This window comes from Salvelinus fontinalis, chromosome 7 (genome assembly GCF_029448725.1).
Source record: "Salvelinus fontinalis isolate EN_2023a chromosome 7, ASM2944872v1, whole genome shotgun sequence".
In the NCBI taxonomy this organism is placed as follows: Eukaryota; Metazoa; Chordata; class Actinopteri; order Salmoniformes; family Salmonidae; genus Salvelinus; species Salvelinus fontinalis.
The window spans coordinates 58,441,787-58,456,584 of NC_074671.1; the positions used below are offsets into that span (position 1 = coordinate 58,441,787).

The 14,798-nt window shown below is 46.7% G+C and overlaps 1 protein-coding gene across 3 annotated transcripts in view; it reads right to left on the bottom strand.

Moving 5' to 3' along the window:
- Positions 1–1,356: 1,356 nt before the first annotated feature.
- The window catches only part of LOC129859874 (fibroblast growth factor 14-like), a 97,003-nt gene continuing 83,561 nt past the window's right edge, over positions 1,357–14,798 (bottom strand). For all 3 annotated transcript variants that reach the window (XM_055930096.1, XM_055930098.1, XM_055930097.1), the window contains exons 4-5: positions 5,011–5,209; positions 1,357–4,916 (exon numbers count right to left, since the gene is read on the bottom strand). In XM_055930096.1, the coding sequence (XP_055786071.1) occupies positions 4,762–4,916; positions 5,011–5,209 (354 nt within the window). In that variant the 3' untranslated portion in view covers positions 1,357–4,761. The remainder of the gene's footprint in view (positions 4,917–5,010; positions 5,210–14,798) is intronic.

Below are 14,798 nucleotides of genomic sequence, written 5' to 3' on the forward strand. Positions count from 1 at the left end.
GAGGCACACGGAGAGACTTCGACACCCAAACAAAAGACCCAACGTGGATAAATGGCTCGGGAACGTGGGCCTGAACAGGGGAGCTGGAGCGTGTGATCAAGGGAACACTGCGGAAGTAATGATGCTAAACGGGAGCGTTTTCTCCATTGAAAAGAGCCAGACACAACCTAGGGCACAGTGTCTTTGTCTTCAGTATGTCGTCTGTGTTCTTTTCTGTTATGCCTCTTAGATGATCGAAAATCCTCGAGTCTGAAGAGACCCTTGAGTCAACGCTGGGCTGTTTGAGTTGCAGTGGAGAGGAGAGCAGTTAAATGAGCCAGTCGGAAGCTGATGATGAGATGACCTTAAAGGGATACTTTGGGATTTTGGCAAAGTTGCCCTTTGTCTACTTCCCCACAGTCAAATGAATTCATGGATACCATTCTTATGTCTCTGCATCCAGTAGGAAGGAAGTTAGAGGTAGATTTGCGAGCTAATGGTAACTAGCGTTAGCGCAATGACTGGAAGTATATGGTATCTACTAGCATGCTAGCAGTTACCATAGACTTCCAGGCATTTTGCTAATGCTAGTTAGCAATTGCGTTAATGCTAGTTAGCAACTTCCTTCAAACTGCACACAGATACATAAAAATGGTATCAGCAAGTTCATCAGACTCTGGGGAAGTAGATAAAGGGCTTGATTGCCAAAATCCTGAAGTATCCCTTGAAGGGGGTTATGACAAAGCTACCAACTCATAGAGAGGAGTTATTACCTTAGTTCTTCAGCTATTCATCCTTTGTCCAGCTCCTATGCCACTTTTTGATATGAGGAAATATTCTCCATTCTTTGTAATGTACCAGATTGGGACAATGCAGAGTAATGTCACCAGCAGCATACCACCTTGCGTACCACTGCTGGCTTGCTTCTGAAGCTAAGCAGGGTTGGTCCTGGATGGGAGACCAGATGATGCTGGAAGTGGTGTTGGAGGCACAGTAGGAGGCACTCTTTCCTCTGGTCTAAAAAAAATATCCCAATTCCCCAGGGCAGTGATTGGCAGTGACACTGCCCTGTGTAGGGTGCTGTCTTTTGGATGGGATGTTAAAATGGGTGTCCTGACTCTCTGAGGTCATTAAAGATCCCATGGCACTTATCGTAAGAGTAGGGGTGTTAACCCCGGTGTCCTGGCTAAATTCCCAATCTGCCCCTCAAACCATCACGGTCACCTAATAATCCCCAGTTTACAATTGGCTCATTCGTCCCCCTCCTCTCACCTGTAACTATTGCCCAGGTCGTTGCTGTAAATGAGAACGTGTTCTCAGTCAACTTACCAGGTAAAATAACGGATAAATAAATAAAATGTCAATAACATCACCATGTCTCCTTCATATAAATATTTTATTCAATATGTTGTATCTGTGTATACAATGGAGACACAAACTGTACAGTGCAGACAAACTCTTTTGCATATATATGTATGTAAAGTTAGCGGTACATTTACCGACATGATCTCTTTTTTTTCTTCTTTTTGTTTTGACTTGATACACATAGGCTACAGTACTACATGCTTATCTCCACTGCCTTTCTTGTTTACCATGCAACAGGTGAGAGACCTATAGACTGAGAGAGAGAGAGAGACAGGTGGAGAGATAGAGAGATGGACATAGAGAGAGGGGTGGGCAGGGGTAAGGGGAAGAACGAGATGGAATGTTGGGAAAGAAAGAGAGAGAGAGAGAAAGGGAGAGAGAAAGAGAGAGAGGATTGTACATTTGCACAGTCAAAGCCAATTCAATTTGACAAAAACGGATCCAGTCTTACTTGAAGTAGTCAGTTAGAGATTCAGAATCCAGCAGCACATAGAGCTCACCGATGGCAGGATTCAATCAGAGACCTCAGAGAGAGTTTGGCCAATGCAGTTTGAACTATGACATCACATAGCTCGGTGGCAGCCATGTTCGTGTCACTGGGCAATATTGAATCCTCAAGAGGCAGCAATGTGGTGCCCAGCTCTACAGTTGGCCAAACTCTCCATATAAAAAGACTCTGGTTTCAACAGGAACAGAAACACCATTAACTCAAAGACACAACACCATCAAATTGTAGGTCTACATTTGTTTGTCAAGAACAGCAGCTTTTGTTCAGCTTGGTACAGACAAAACACTGGACAAGTAGTACAGCAAATGTTGCTTCAACACTTTTCCACAAACAGCCTAGTGGAATCTTTTTTTTTTACACCGTACCTTTTCGAGTGTTTTCTCTATGAGCTCACCCAGCTAGCAAGCTTACGGGGGCCCATGAGCAGCCTGCCAAGGGCAAATTCGGCATCCATGGCCCGTTTTTCTCATAGGCTTTACAGTGGCTGACTGTTGTTATAAGCTCTTGGAGCTAACGTGAGTCTTCGGGTCCCAGGCACGGTTACAGACTCAGCGAACTACCTCTGCTACTTATACAGGAAGTGACAGATCTTGATCCTCACAGTAAACATTTCATCACAAAAACGTAACAAACCAACATCATTCCCTTATTTCATTTAGACGACTGACACGTAAAAGAGTTTGGGTAAAGTCAAACGACGGGCAAAGTCAAAGTATCAATGGCTTCTAAATGAGAAAGCTACAACTCCAAGATGGGATGGGAGGTTTGTAGTCACAGTGTGAAAGCCAACGGATATAGGACTACCGCAGCGTACCTCTTACCAATGCCAGCTAACAGCTACACCTCCAAGATCACTTCTTTTACTGGTCCGTTTAGGACTGTTCTCTGTAGTGACTCTGTAGTGACTCTGTAGTGACACTGTAGTGACTCTGTAGTGACTCTACTGTTCTTTCAATATTTTTTGCACGCTCTTTGACTTTGTCAACTTCACTATGTGTGCATGTACAGGGAGCTGTCAAAATATAGGAAACACCAACATAAAGTGTCTTAATAGGGCGTTGTGGCCACGAGCCAGAACAGCTTCAATGCACCTTGGCATAGATTCTGGAACTCTATTGGAGGGATGCAACACTATTCTTCTGCAAGAAATTCCATCATTTGGTGTTTTGTTGGCAGGTTGATGTTTATTGTCATAAGTCTTGTCCTAGAGGCAGAACGGAACGATTTCCCCTTAGATAGGCCAGCTGCAAAGTGAACATTGGCTTTTTGGTCTTAATTTAAGGTTAGGGTTAGGCATTAGGGTTAACAGTGTGGTTAAAGTTAACGTTAGGTTTAAAATCGGATTTTATGATTTGTGGCTGTGCCAGCTAGCTAGTGAACACTCTGCAGAACTGCCTCCAGAACAAGATTCATGACAAAAACCACTAACCTGCGTTTTGTTGATGGTGTTGGAAAACGCTGTCTCAGGCACCGCTCCAGAATCTCCCAGAAGTGTTCAATTGGGTTGAGATCTGGTGACTGTGCTGGCATTGCCTGTGGTTTACAACATTTTCATGCTCATCAAAACGTTCAGTTACCACTTGTGCCCTGTGAATGGGGGACCCTTGTCATCCTATGGGAGTATAGCCATGGTAGCCAAAATAATGGCATGCCCAGCATTTTTATAAATTACCCTAAGATGGGATGTTAATTGCTTAATTAACTCAGGAACCACACCTGTGTGGAAGCACATTCTTTCAATATACTTGGCATCCCTCATTTCCTCACGTGTTTCCATTATTTTGGGCAGTTACCTATACGTTGCCAGTGAAAATGCTACATGTCGGTCACCCTTGTGCAACTTTTGACACTTTTCAAATATTGTATTGGAATTTCAATTCATGTCCTGAATTGACCATGGCTCTGGATAGAAACTCATAGCTTCTGTGGACATGCTAGCTACTCTGCTACCATGCACTCTACCTACCACGCATTGCATCTGCTACCTCGTCAATACTACCAACTCATTAACATCTCATCCCCAGCCACAGTCCTCTCCCTCTATACACGTCTTAGAAAATCTAAGTATTGACCTCCTGCATCATTCGCTGCCTAAATGAACCTACAAACACACAGAGAGAAAATAGTAAGAAATAGAATAGAGATGTGGAGGTAGAGATAGAGAGAAGCTAAGAATGAGAGAGAGCGAGAGAAAGAAAGAAACGAAGAAAGAATGAGAGAGAGAGAGAGACAATCATTTGACAAATAGAAGATGACAATCCTGTTTTGTGTCTGTACAACAATCTATCCAGACGGTCGCTGGTGCATTTTGGGTATAGAATTATAAACAAACAAACTAATTGGTAAACAGACAAACAAACAGACTGTGGTCTATATGGATGGACTCTGTTGCTATAGTGCGTCAGAGTGAGAGAGGGGGCTTATGGGTAGCCATCAGCAGGCAAGGCTACCTGGCAAAAAGGAAGAGGGAAAAAAACGCTTTGTCATCATTCTCACAGATTGTCACAGAAAAATAATCGTAAGGATTTGAAAAAGGCATTCCGTATCGCGTAGGTAGGGCATTCCGCTGTCCAAGTTTGTAGTTTATCTAGCTGATACAATCAGCCAATCCCCCTCCTCCTCCTCCCCTTCCTCCTCCTCCTCGTCAACACCTTCCTCCTCCTTCTCCCCTCCTCTTCTCCCTTCCACCTCCCCTCCCCCAAATGGAGTGGTCCATTTCCTCATCTCGAACACCACTGCACCGAATCAGCCAAAAAGAGAAAGAGAGAGAGAGAGAGAATGAGCGAGAGAAAGAGAGAAAGAGAGAGGAGGTGGGACTTAGCCCATAATTGACCAATCAAGGTGAGAGTTTGAGTGCAGTGGGCAGAGTCTCAAGTCTCTGTCGTGCGGGGGGAGAGGAGGGGGCAGGGTTATGTCGCAGTCTCCTTCGGGTCGGGTTTGTTGATTGGTTTTCCCCCGTTCATGGCCACTGGTTCGCTGGTTGTGCTTTTGCTGGGCGGGACTCCGGCAACTTTAGGCAACGTCTCCCTGACGTCGTGCAACGACGGCTCCTTGTACATCGCAACTACAGAGAAGAGGAGAGATCAGAGTGTTAGAGCGTGTGAGTGTGTGTGTGTGGGTGTGTGTGCGTATCCATGTGTGTGTGACAACCCCCTTACCTTCTATAGGTTTGGGCAGGAAGTGAGCGGCTGGTTTGGTCTTTTTCACTCGGTTGCCCTTCATGGGCTGTCCTTCCTTGTTCAGGCCCAAGAACCAGGCCCTCCCAGACTCATTCTGTCTGTACAGCATCGACGAGTAGATCACATAGTAGTTCTCAAACACCGACTCCTTAAACTTACACTCTGCTGTAAACAGCTCCTACAGGAGACACGTAAACACACACGTACATGCGCATACGCACACACACACACACACACACACACACACACACACACACACACACACACACACACACACACACACACACACACACACACACACACACACACACACACACACACACACACACACACACACACACACACACACACACACAGAATCAGTATCAAACATACAACATTGGACAAATTGCTAACTCTTAATATTCCATTAGATGCCAGCCAAACGTCCATCCAAGATTTTTATCATAGTTTAAATCTGTTTCCATGACATTTATTTAACTTCCATTGGCGACGATTTACCAACATTCAACCTGCTAAATGACTTGCCTGACGACTCACTCCGAATTGAATTCCGCTGTTCTATCAATCTCTACATACATTCAGCCTGAATCCTAGAAGTTGTTTGTGTCACGCCCTGGCCTTAGTATTCTTTGTTTTCTTTATTATTTTAGTTAGGTCAGGGTGTGACATGGGGATGTATGTGTTTTTGGATTGTCTAGGGGTTTGTATGTTAAATGGGTCAGTGTCTTGTCTAGGTGTTTGTATGTCTATGGCTGCCTAGATTGGTTCTCAATTAGAGGCAGCTGTGGTTCATTGTCTCTGATTGAGAGCCATATTTAAGGCAGCCATAGGCATTGGGTTTTGTGGGTAATTGTCTATGTAGAACGTTTGTAGCTTTTGTATTGCACTTACGTTTGTAGCTTCGCGGTCGTTTGTTGTTTTGTTATAAGTGTTTGTTTCGTGTTTCACTCGTCTCAAATAAAAGAGATGTATTTTTCACACGCTGCGCCTTGGTCCACTCATTATCCTCAAGACGATCGTGACAGTTTGTGCTCACTTCAAAATGAGGGGCGTTGTACAAAACAAATTCATCAGCGATTGGATCGTCTCTAACCAATCAGAGTATCAAAGCCAATGACGTGATTCATGGTTCGTGATGGCTCGCTCTAGTCCAACCCATTGGTTTCTGGAACCAATCAGAACGTTTAGAATGTGTTTGCATTCTGAAAAATGTCAGGGAGGAAAGCAAATCCAGACTCATTGTGGAGAAGAAACACTAGTGGCCGTGGTGTTTGGCGCTGTGGATGGATGGGCAGTCAGTCTCCTAAATGACTGATTTGTACTGTAATTAACCATCCCTAGCTTCCAGAGCCTCAGAGACAGACAGGCTGGGAAAACATTGAAATTCCAATCAGGTGTGCTTGTCAGTCACCACCACAAGAAAAGAGACACTCGCTCACCTGTGTGGGCCTTTGTTCCCAGTTACCATGGAAACGATAGAACAGAGAAGAAGGGAGGAGAAGAGGAGGAGGAGGAGGGTGGGGCAGTGGTTTGATGTGATGGCTAGGTGTGATTGATCGTGTTTGTGGTTGGCAACGTATTTCCATTTTCCTTTGCTCTTTTTATGGTTCTCATTATGGTTCACTGCACTTTTCCCCTGTGTCTTTCAACTCTGTCCAATTAGCACATTCAGGCTGTGTCTCAATAGTCTAAAGTTGCTTCCTCTACTTGTCTTCTCTCCTCTCTTTCATCTGCTTTGATGTGTAAGAATTTGACAGGTGTCCACCATGTTGCTTTTACTTATCCTGTGATTGCAGATCATTTAGGATTTAAAGGCCCAATGCAGAATTTTTATTTATTTATCTCAACATCAAATAATTTTGATGGTGATACCACCAGGCAGGTCAAAACTCCATCCCACCAAAATATTCATGTTTAAACAGCTCTTTCACTAAAAGGACATTATCATAATGTTCACAATTTCACAGTATTATTCCAACCTCATAGTGTGGAAATATATATAAAACACAGGGAAATCACATTTTTGACTGCACTGGGCCTTTAAGGTGAAGTGACAAGGAGAGGAAGCCATTTTAGACTATTGAGATGAACCTGCATACTGAACAATGTTATAAAACACAGGCTGTTAGAGAGAGAGAAGAGGCAGTGGAGATTAAAGGAGAGAAAGAAAGAGGGGAAGGAAAGAAAGAAAGGAGGACGTAGGAGGAGAGAAGAGAGAGATAAATCACCAAGGGAGGAGGATGTTTCCTGGGGGGAACACACAAACACACACACAGTCTTGTATAAGCTAACCTTGTGGGGACACACAATTAAGTCCCATTTAAAATCCTATTTTCCCTAACCCCTAAACCTAAACCTAACACTAACCTTAACCCCAAAACCTAACCCTAGCTCCTAACCATAACCCTAAAACGAACCCTAGCTCCTAACCCTAAACATAATTCTAACCCTAACACTAATTCTAACCCTAACACTAATTCTAACCCTAACACTAATTCTAACCTTAGCTCTAAACCCCATAGAAATAGCATTTGACCTTGTAGGGACTAACAAAATGTCCCTAGTTGGTAAATTTTTTATTTGTTTACTATTCTTCTGGTCCCAACAAGTATAGTTAAACATGTTCACACACACACACACACACACACACACACACACACACACACACACACACACACACACACACACACACACACACACACACACACACACACACACACACACACACACACACACACACACACACACACACAATAACACACACACACACACACACACACACACACACACACACACACACACAGTTTGCTACAGCAGGAAAATAATCCTGCAGCAACAGGAAATGTGAATTATTATGTGGATTATAATTAATGGACATTTTTGTAGGGGTTGATATATTTTCCGCAAGGGAAAATCAAGTCTGACATTTCAAAATGGAAATTACAAACTTCAGAAGCCTTATTAAACCTTGAATATACTAGACGTTTTAAATGTCCTGCAGGAAACTTCTCCTGCAACAGTGTGATCAAATGAAGATCCTACATCTGTACACACACACATGCTGGAGCTTAATATTTTATAATATTAGAAACAGACCTAGGGCCCGTTTTCATGCTGTGCTCTATACAGCTGAGGTTAGACCAGGGGTTAGAAGGGTGCTGAAGTTAGACCAGGGGTTAGAAGGGTGCAGAGGTTAGACCAGGGGTTAGAAGGGTGCAGAGGTTAGACCAGGGGTTAGAAGGGTGCTGAGGTTAGACCAGGGGTTAGAAGGGTGCTGAGGTTAGACCAGGGGTTAGAAGGGTGCAGAGGTTAGACCAGGGGTTAGAAGGGTGTAGAGGTTAGACCAGGGGTTAGAAGGGTGCAGAGGTTAGACCAGGGGTTAGAAGGGTGCTGAGGTTAGACCAGGGGTTAGAAGGGTGCAGAGGTTAGACCAGGGGTTAGAAGGGTGCAGAGGTTATACCAGGGGTTAGAAGGGTGCAGAGGTTAGACCAGGGGTTAGAAGGGTACTGAGGTTAGACCAGGGGTTAGAAGGGTGCAGAGGTTAGACCAGGGGTTAGAAGGGTGCTGAGGTTAGACCAGGGGTTAGAAGGGTGCAGAGGTTAGACCAGGGGTTAGAAGGGTGCAGAGGCTAGACCAGGGGTTAGAAGGGTGCAGAGGTTAGACCAGGGGTTAGAAGGGTGCAGAGGTTAGACCAGGGGTTAGAAGGGTGCAGAGGCTAGACCAGGGGTTAGAAGGGTGCAGAGGTTAGACCAGGGGTTAGAAGTGTGCAGAGGTTAGACCAGGGGTTAGAAGGGTGCAGAGGTTAGACCAGGGGTTAGAAGGGTGCTGAGGTTAGACCAGGGGTTAGAAGGGTGCTGAGGTTAGACCAGGGGTTAGAAGGGTGCAGAGGTTAGACCAGGTGTTAGAAGGGTGCAGAGGCTAGACCAGGGGTTAGAAGGGTGCAGAGGTTAGACCAGGGGTTAGAAGGGTGCTGAGGTTAGAAGGGTGCTGAGGTTAGACCAGGGGTTAGAAGGGTACAGAGGTTAGACCAGGGGTTAGAAGGGTACTGAGGTTAGACCAGGGGTTAGAAGGGTGCTGAGGTTAGACCAGGGGTTAGAAGGGTGCTGAGGTTAGACCAGGGGTTAGAAGGGTGCTGAGGTTAGACCAGGGGTTAGAAGGGAGCTGAAGTTAGACCAGGGGTTAGAAGGGTGCTGAGGTTAGACCATGGGTTAGAAGGGTGCAGAGGTTAGACCAGGGGTTAGAAGGGTGCAGAGGTTAGACCAGGAGTTAGAAGGGGTGCAGAGATTAGACAAGGGGTTAGAAGGGGGATGAGGTTAGACCAGGGGTTAGAAGGGAGCTGAGGTTATACCAGGGGTTAGAAGGGTGCTGAGGTTAGACCAGGGGTTAGAAGGGAGCTGAGGTTATACCAGGGGTTAGAAGGGTGCAGAGGCTAGACCAGGGGTTAGAAGGGTGCTGAGGTTAGACCAGGGGTTAGAAGGGTGCTGAGGTTAGACCAGGGGTTAGAAGGGTGCAGAGGTTAGACCAGGGGTTAGAAGGGTGCTGAGGTTAGACCAGGGGTTAGAAGGGTGCAGAGGTTAGACCAGGGGTTAGAAGGGTGCAGAGGTTAGACCAGGGGTTAGAAGGGTGCTGAGGTTAGACCAGGGGTTAGAAGGGTGCAGAGGTTAGACCAGGGGTTAGAAGGGTACAGAGGTTAGACCAGGAGTTAGAAGGGTGCAGAGGTTAGACCAGCGGTTAGAAGGGTGCAGAGGTTAGACCAGGGGTTAGAAGGGTACAGAGGTTAGACCAGGGGTTAGAAGGGTGCAGAGGCTAGACCAGGGGTTAGAAGGGTGCTGAGGTTAGACCAGGGGTTAGAAGGGTGCAGAGGTTAGACCAGGGGTTAGAAGGGTGCAGAGGTTAGACCAGGGGTTAGAAGGGTGCTGAGGTTAGAAGGGTGCTGAGGTTAGACCAGGGGTTAGAAGGGTACAGAGGTTAGACCAGGGGTTAGAAGGGTGCAGAGGTTAGACCAGGGGTTAGAAGGGTGCAGAGGTTAGACCAGGGGTTAGAAGGGAGCAGAGGTTAGACCAGGGGTTAGAAAGGTACAGAGGTTAGACCAGGGGTTAGAAGGGTGCAGATGTTAGACCAGGGGTTAGAAGGGTGCTGAGGTTAGACCAGGGGTTAGAAGGGTGCAGAGATTAGACCAGGGGTTAGAAGGGTGCAGAGGTTAGACCAGAGGTTAGAAGGGTACTGAGGTTAGACCAGGGGTTAGAAGGGTGCAGAGATTAGACCAGGGGTTAGAAGGGTGCAGAGGTTAGACCAGGGGTTAGAAGGGTACTGAGGTTAGACCAGGGGTTAGAAGGGTGCTGAGGTTAGACCAGGGGTTAGAAGGGTGCAGAGGTTAGACCAGGGGTTAGAAGGGTGCAGAGGTTAGACCAGGGGTTAGAAGGGTGCAGAGGCTAGACCAGGGGTTAGAAGGGTGCAGAGGTTAGACCAGGGGTTAGAAGGGTGCAGAGGTTAGACCAGGGGTTAGAAGGGTGCTGAGGTTAGGCCAGGGGTTAGAAGGGAGCTGAGGTTAGACCAGGGGTTAGAAGGGTGCTGAGGTTAGACCAGGGGTTAGAAGGGTGCAGAGGTTAGACCAGGGGTTAGAAGGGTGCTGAGGTTAGACCAGGGGTTAGAAGGGTGCAGAGGTTAGACCAGGGGTTAGAAGGGTGCAGAGGTTAGACCAGGGGTTAGAAGGGTGCAGAGGTTAGACCAGGGGTTAGAAGGGTGCAGAGGTTAGACCAGGGGTTAGAAGGGTGCAGAGGTTAGACCAGGGGTTAGAAGGGTGCTGAGGTTAGACCAGGGGTTAGAAGGGTGCTGAGATTAGACCAGGGGTTAGAAGGGTGCAGAGGTTAGACCAGGGGTTAGAAGGGTGCTGAGGTTAGACCAGGGGTTAGAAGGGTACTGAGGTTAGACCAGGGGTTAGAAGGGTGCTGAGGTTAGACCAGGGGTTAGAAGGGTGCAGAGGTTAGACCAGGGGTTAGAAGGGTGCTGAGGTTAGACCAGGGGTTAGAAGGGTACTGAGGTTAGACCAGGGGTTAGAAGGGTGCAGAGGCTAGACCAGGGGTTAGAAGGGTGCAGAGGTTAGACCAGGGGTTAGAAGGGTGCTGAGGTTAGGCCAGGGGTTAGAAGGGAGCTGAGGTTAGACCAGGGGTTAGAAGGGTGCTGAGGTTAGACCAGGGGTTAGAAGGGTGCAGAGGTTAGACCAGGGGTTAGAAGGGTGCTGAGGTTAGACCAGGGGTTAGAAGGGTGCAGAGGTTAGACCAGGGGTTAGAAGGGTGCAGAGGTTAGACCAGGGGTTAGAAGGGTGCTGAGGTTAGACCAGGGGTTAGAAGGGTGCAGAGGTTAGACCAGGGGTTAGAAGGGTGCAGAGGTTAGACCAGGGGTTAGAAGGGTGCTGAGGTTAGACCAGGGGTTAGAAGGGTGCAGAGGTTAGACCAGGGGTTAGAAGGGTACAGAGGTTAGACCAGGAGTTAGAAGGGTGCAGAGGTTAGACCAGCGGTTAGAAGGGTGCAGAGGTTAGACCAGGGGTTAGAAGGGTACAGAGGTTAGACCAGGGGTTAGAAGGGTGCAGAGGCTAGACCAGGGGTTAGAAGGGTGCTGAGGTTAGACCAGGGGTTAGAAGGGTGCAGAGGTTAGACCAGGGGTTAGAAGGGTGCAGAGGTTAGACCAGGGGTTAGAAGGGTGCTGAGGTTAGAAGGGTGCTGAGGTTAGACCAGGGGTTAGAAGGGTACAGAGGTTAGACCAGGGGTTAGAAGGGTGCAGAGGTTAGACCAGGGGTTAGAAGGGTGCAGAGGTTAGACCAGGGGTTAGAAGGGAGCAGAGGTTAGACCAGGGGTTAGAAAGGTACAGAGGTTAGACCAGGGGTTAGAAGGGTGCAGATGTTAGACCAGGGGTTAGAAGGGTGCTGAGGTTAGACCAGGGGTTAGAAGGGTGCAGAGATTAGACCAGGGGTTAGAAGGGTGCAGAGGTTAGACCAGAGGTTAGAAGGGTACTGAGGTTAGACCAGGGGTTAGAAGGGTGCAGAGATTAGACCAGGGGTTAGAAGGGTGCAGAGGTTAGACCAGGGGTTAGAAGGGTACTGAGGTTAGACCAGGGGTTAGAAGGGTGCTGAGGTTAGACCAGGGGTTAGAAGGGTGCAGAGGTTAGACCAGGGGTTAGAAGGGTGCAGAGGTTAGACCAGGGGTTAGAAGGGTGCAGAGGCTAGACCAGGGGTTAGAAGGGTGCAGAGGTTAGACCAGGGGTTAGAAGGGTGCAGAGGTTAGACCAGGGGTTAGAAGGGTGCTGAGGTTAGGCCAGGGGTTAGAAGGGAGCTGAGGTTAGACCAGGGGTTAGAAGGGTGCTGAGGTTAGACCAGGGGTTAGAAGGGTGCAGAGGTTAGACCAGGGGTTAGAAGGGTGCTGAGGTTAGACCAGGGGTTAGAAGGGTGCAGAGGTTAGACCAGGGGTTAGAAGGGTGCAGAGGTTAGACCAGGGGTTAGAAGGGTGCAGAGGTTAGACCAGGGGTTAGAAGGGTGCAGAGGTTAGACCAGGGGTTAGAAGGGTGCAGAGGTTAGACCAGGGGTTAGAAGGGTGCTGAGGTTAGACCAGGGGTTAGAAGGGTGCTGAGATTAGACCAGGGGTTAGAAGGGTGCAGAGGTTAGACCAGGGGTTAGAAGGGTGCTGAGGTTAGACCAGGGGTTAGAAGGGTACTGAGGTTAGACCAGGGGTTAGAAGGGTGCTGAGGTTAGACCAGGGGTTAGAAGGGTGCAGAGGTTAGACCAGGGGTTAGAAGGGTGCTGAGGTTAGACCAGGGGTTAGAAGGGTGCTGAGGTTAGACCAGGGGTTAGAAGGGTGCTGAGATTAGGCCAGGGGTTAGAAGGGAGCAGATGTTAGACCAGGGGTTAGAAGGGTGCTGAGGTTAGGCCAGGGGTTAGAAGGGTGCAGAGGTTAGACCAGGGGTTAGAAGGGTGCAGAGGTTAGACCAGGGGTTAGAAGGGTGCAGAGGTTAGACCAGGGGTTAGAAGGGAGCAGAGGTTAGACCAGGGGTTAGAAGGGTGCTGAGGTTAGGCCAGGGGTTAGAAGGGTGCAGAAGTGATCCAGTATTGATCCCACATGACCACCTGGTCCCAGTGGAGACAGCACTTATTGTTTTCTCTGTCATGCAGGGAGTTTGTGTCAGTGTGTGTGAGTGAGTGGTGTGTGTGTATGTGGTGTGTGTGTGTGTGTGTGTGTGTATGTGTGGTAAGTGTGTGTATGTGTGGTGCGTGTGTATGTGTGTCGTGTGGTAAGTGTGTATGGGTTTGTGTGTGTGTTTGTGCCTCCAACACTGTTCATTATCACACTGCTAATTACCCAGGGGAATTGTGGGTGAACAAGTAAGTTAAAGAAAGGAAAGAGGGCGAGAGGAGGAGGACTGGAGAATGGCAGAATACAGGACAGAATAAACACTGTGTGAAGGACTAGTGAAACTTAGAGACCTCTTTAGATGGAATGTTTAAGTCTTAACCTGTCTAGGACTAGGGTGCCGCTAGCGGCACACCCCCCCTACCCCCACTGAAAAGGCAGAGCCGCGAAATTCAGAAAAAATATATTTTTTAAATATTTAACTTTCACACATTAAAGTCCAATACAGCTAATGAAAGACACAGATCTTGTGAATCCAGCCAACATGTCCGATTTTTGAAATGTTTTACAGGGAAGACACAATATGTAAAGATGTAAATCTATTACCTAAAAACACATTAGCATAATCCACCATCTTTTATTTGTCCACCAACACCAGTAGCTATCACCAATTCGGCTAAACTAAGATATTTATAGCCCCTAACCAAGAAAAAAACTCATCAGATGACAGTCTGATAACATATTTATGGTATGGGATAGGTTTTGTTAGAAAAATGTGCATATTTCAGGTAGATGGCATAGTTTACAATTGCACCCACCGTCACAAATGGACTAGAATAATTACAATGAGCAACGTGTTTACCTAACTACTAATCATCAAACATTTCGTAAAAATACACAGCATACACTAATCGAAAGACACAGATCCTGTGAATACAGACAATATTTCAGATTTTCTAAGTGTCTTACAGCGAAAACACAATAAATCGTTATATTAGCATAGCACATGTGCAAACATTACCCCAGCATTGATTCTAGCCAAAGAGAGCGATAACGTAAACATCGCCAAAATATATTATTTTTTTCACTAACCTTCTCAGAATTCTTCAGATGACACCCCTGTAACATCACATTACAACATACATATACAGTTTGTTCGAAAATTTGCATATTTAGCCACCAAAATCATGGTTACACAATGACAAAAGTAGCCCAGCTGGTGAGAAAATGTCCGTGCGCCATATTAGACAGTGATCTACTCGTATACATAAATACTCATAAACGTGACTAAAAAATATAGGGTGGACAGCGATTGATAGAAAATTTAATTCTTAATACAATCGCGGAATTACATTTTTTAAATTATCCTTACTTTTCAATACAGTTTGCGCCAAGCGAAGCTACGTCAAAAAACATGGCGTCCTAAGCCACTAACATTTTTCGACAGAAACACGATTTATCATAATAAAAATGTCCTACTTTGAGCTGTTCTTCCATCAGTATCTTGGGCAAAGGATCCTTTCTTGGGTCTAATCGTCTTTTGGTGGAAAGCTGTCCTCTTGCCATGTGGAAATGCCAACTGCGTTCGGGATGAACTGGAAGCGTGCCCAGCGATTCACAGCGTTTCAGAAATAAATGTCCCAA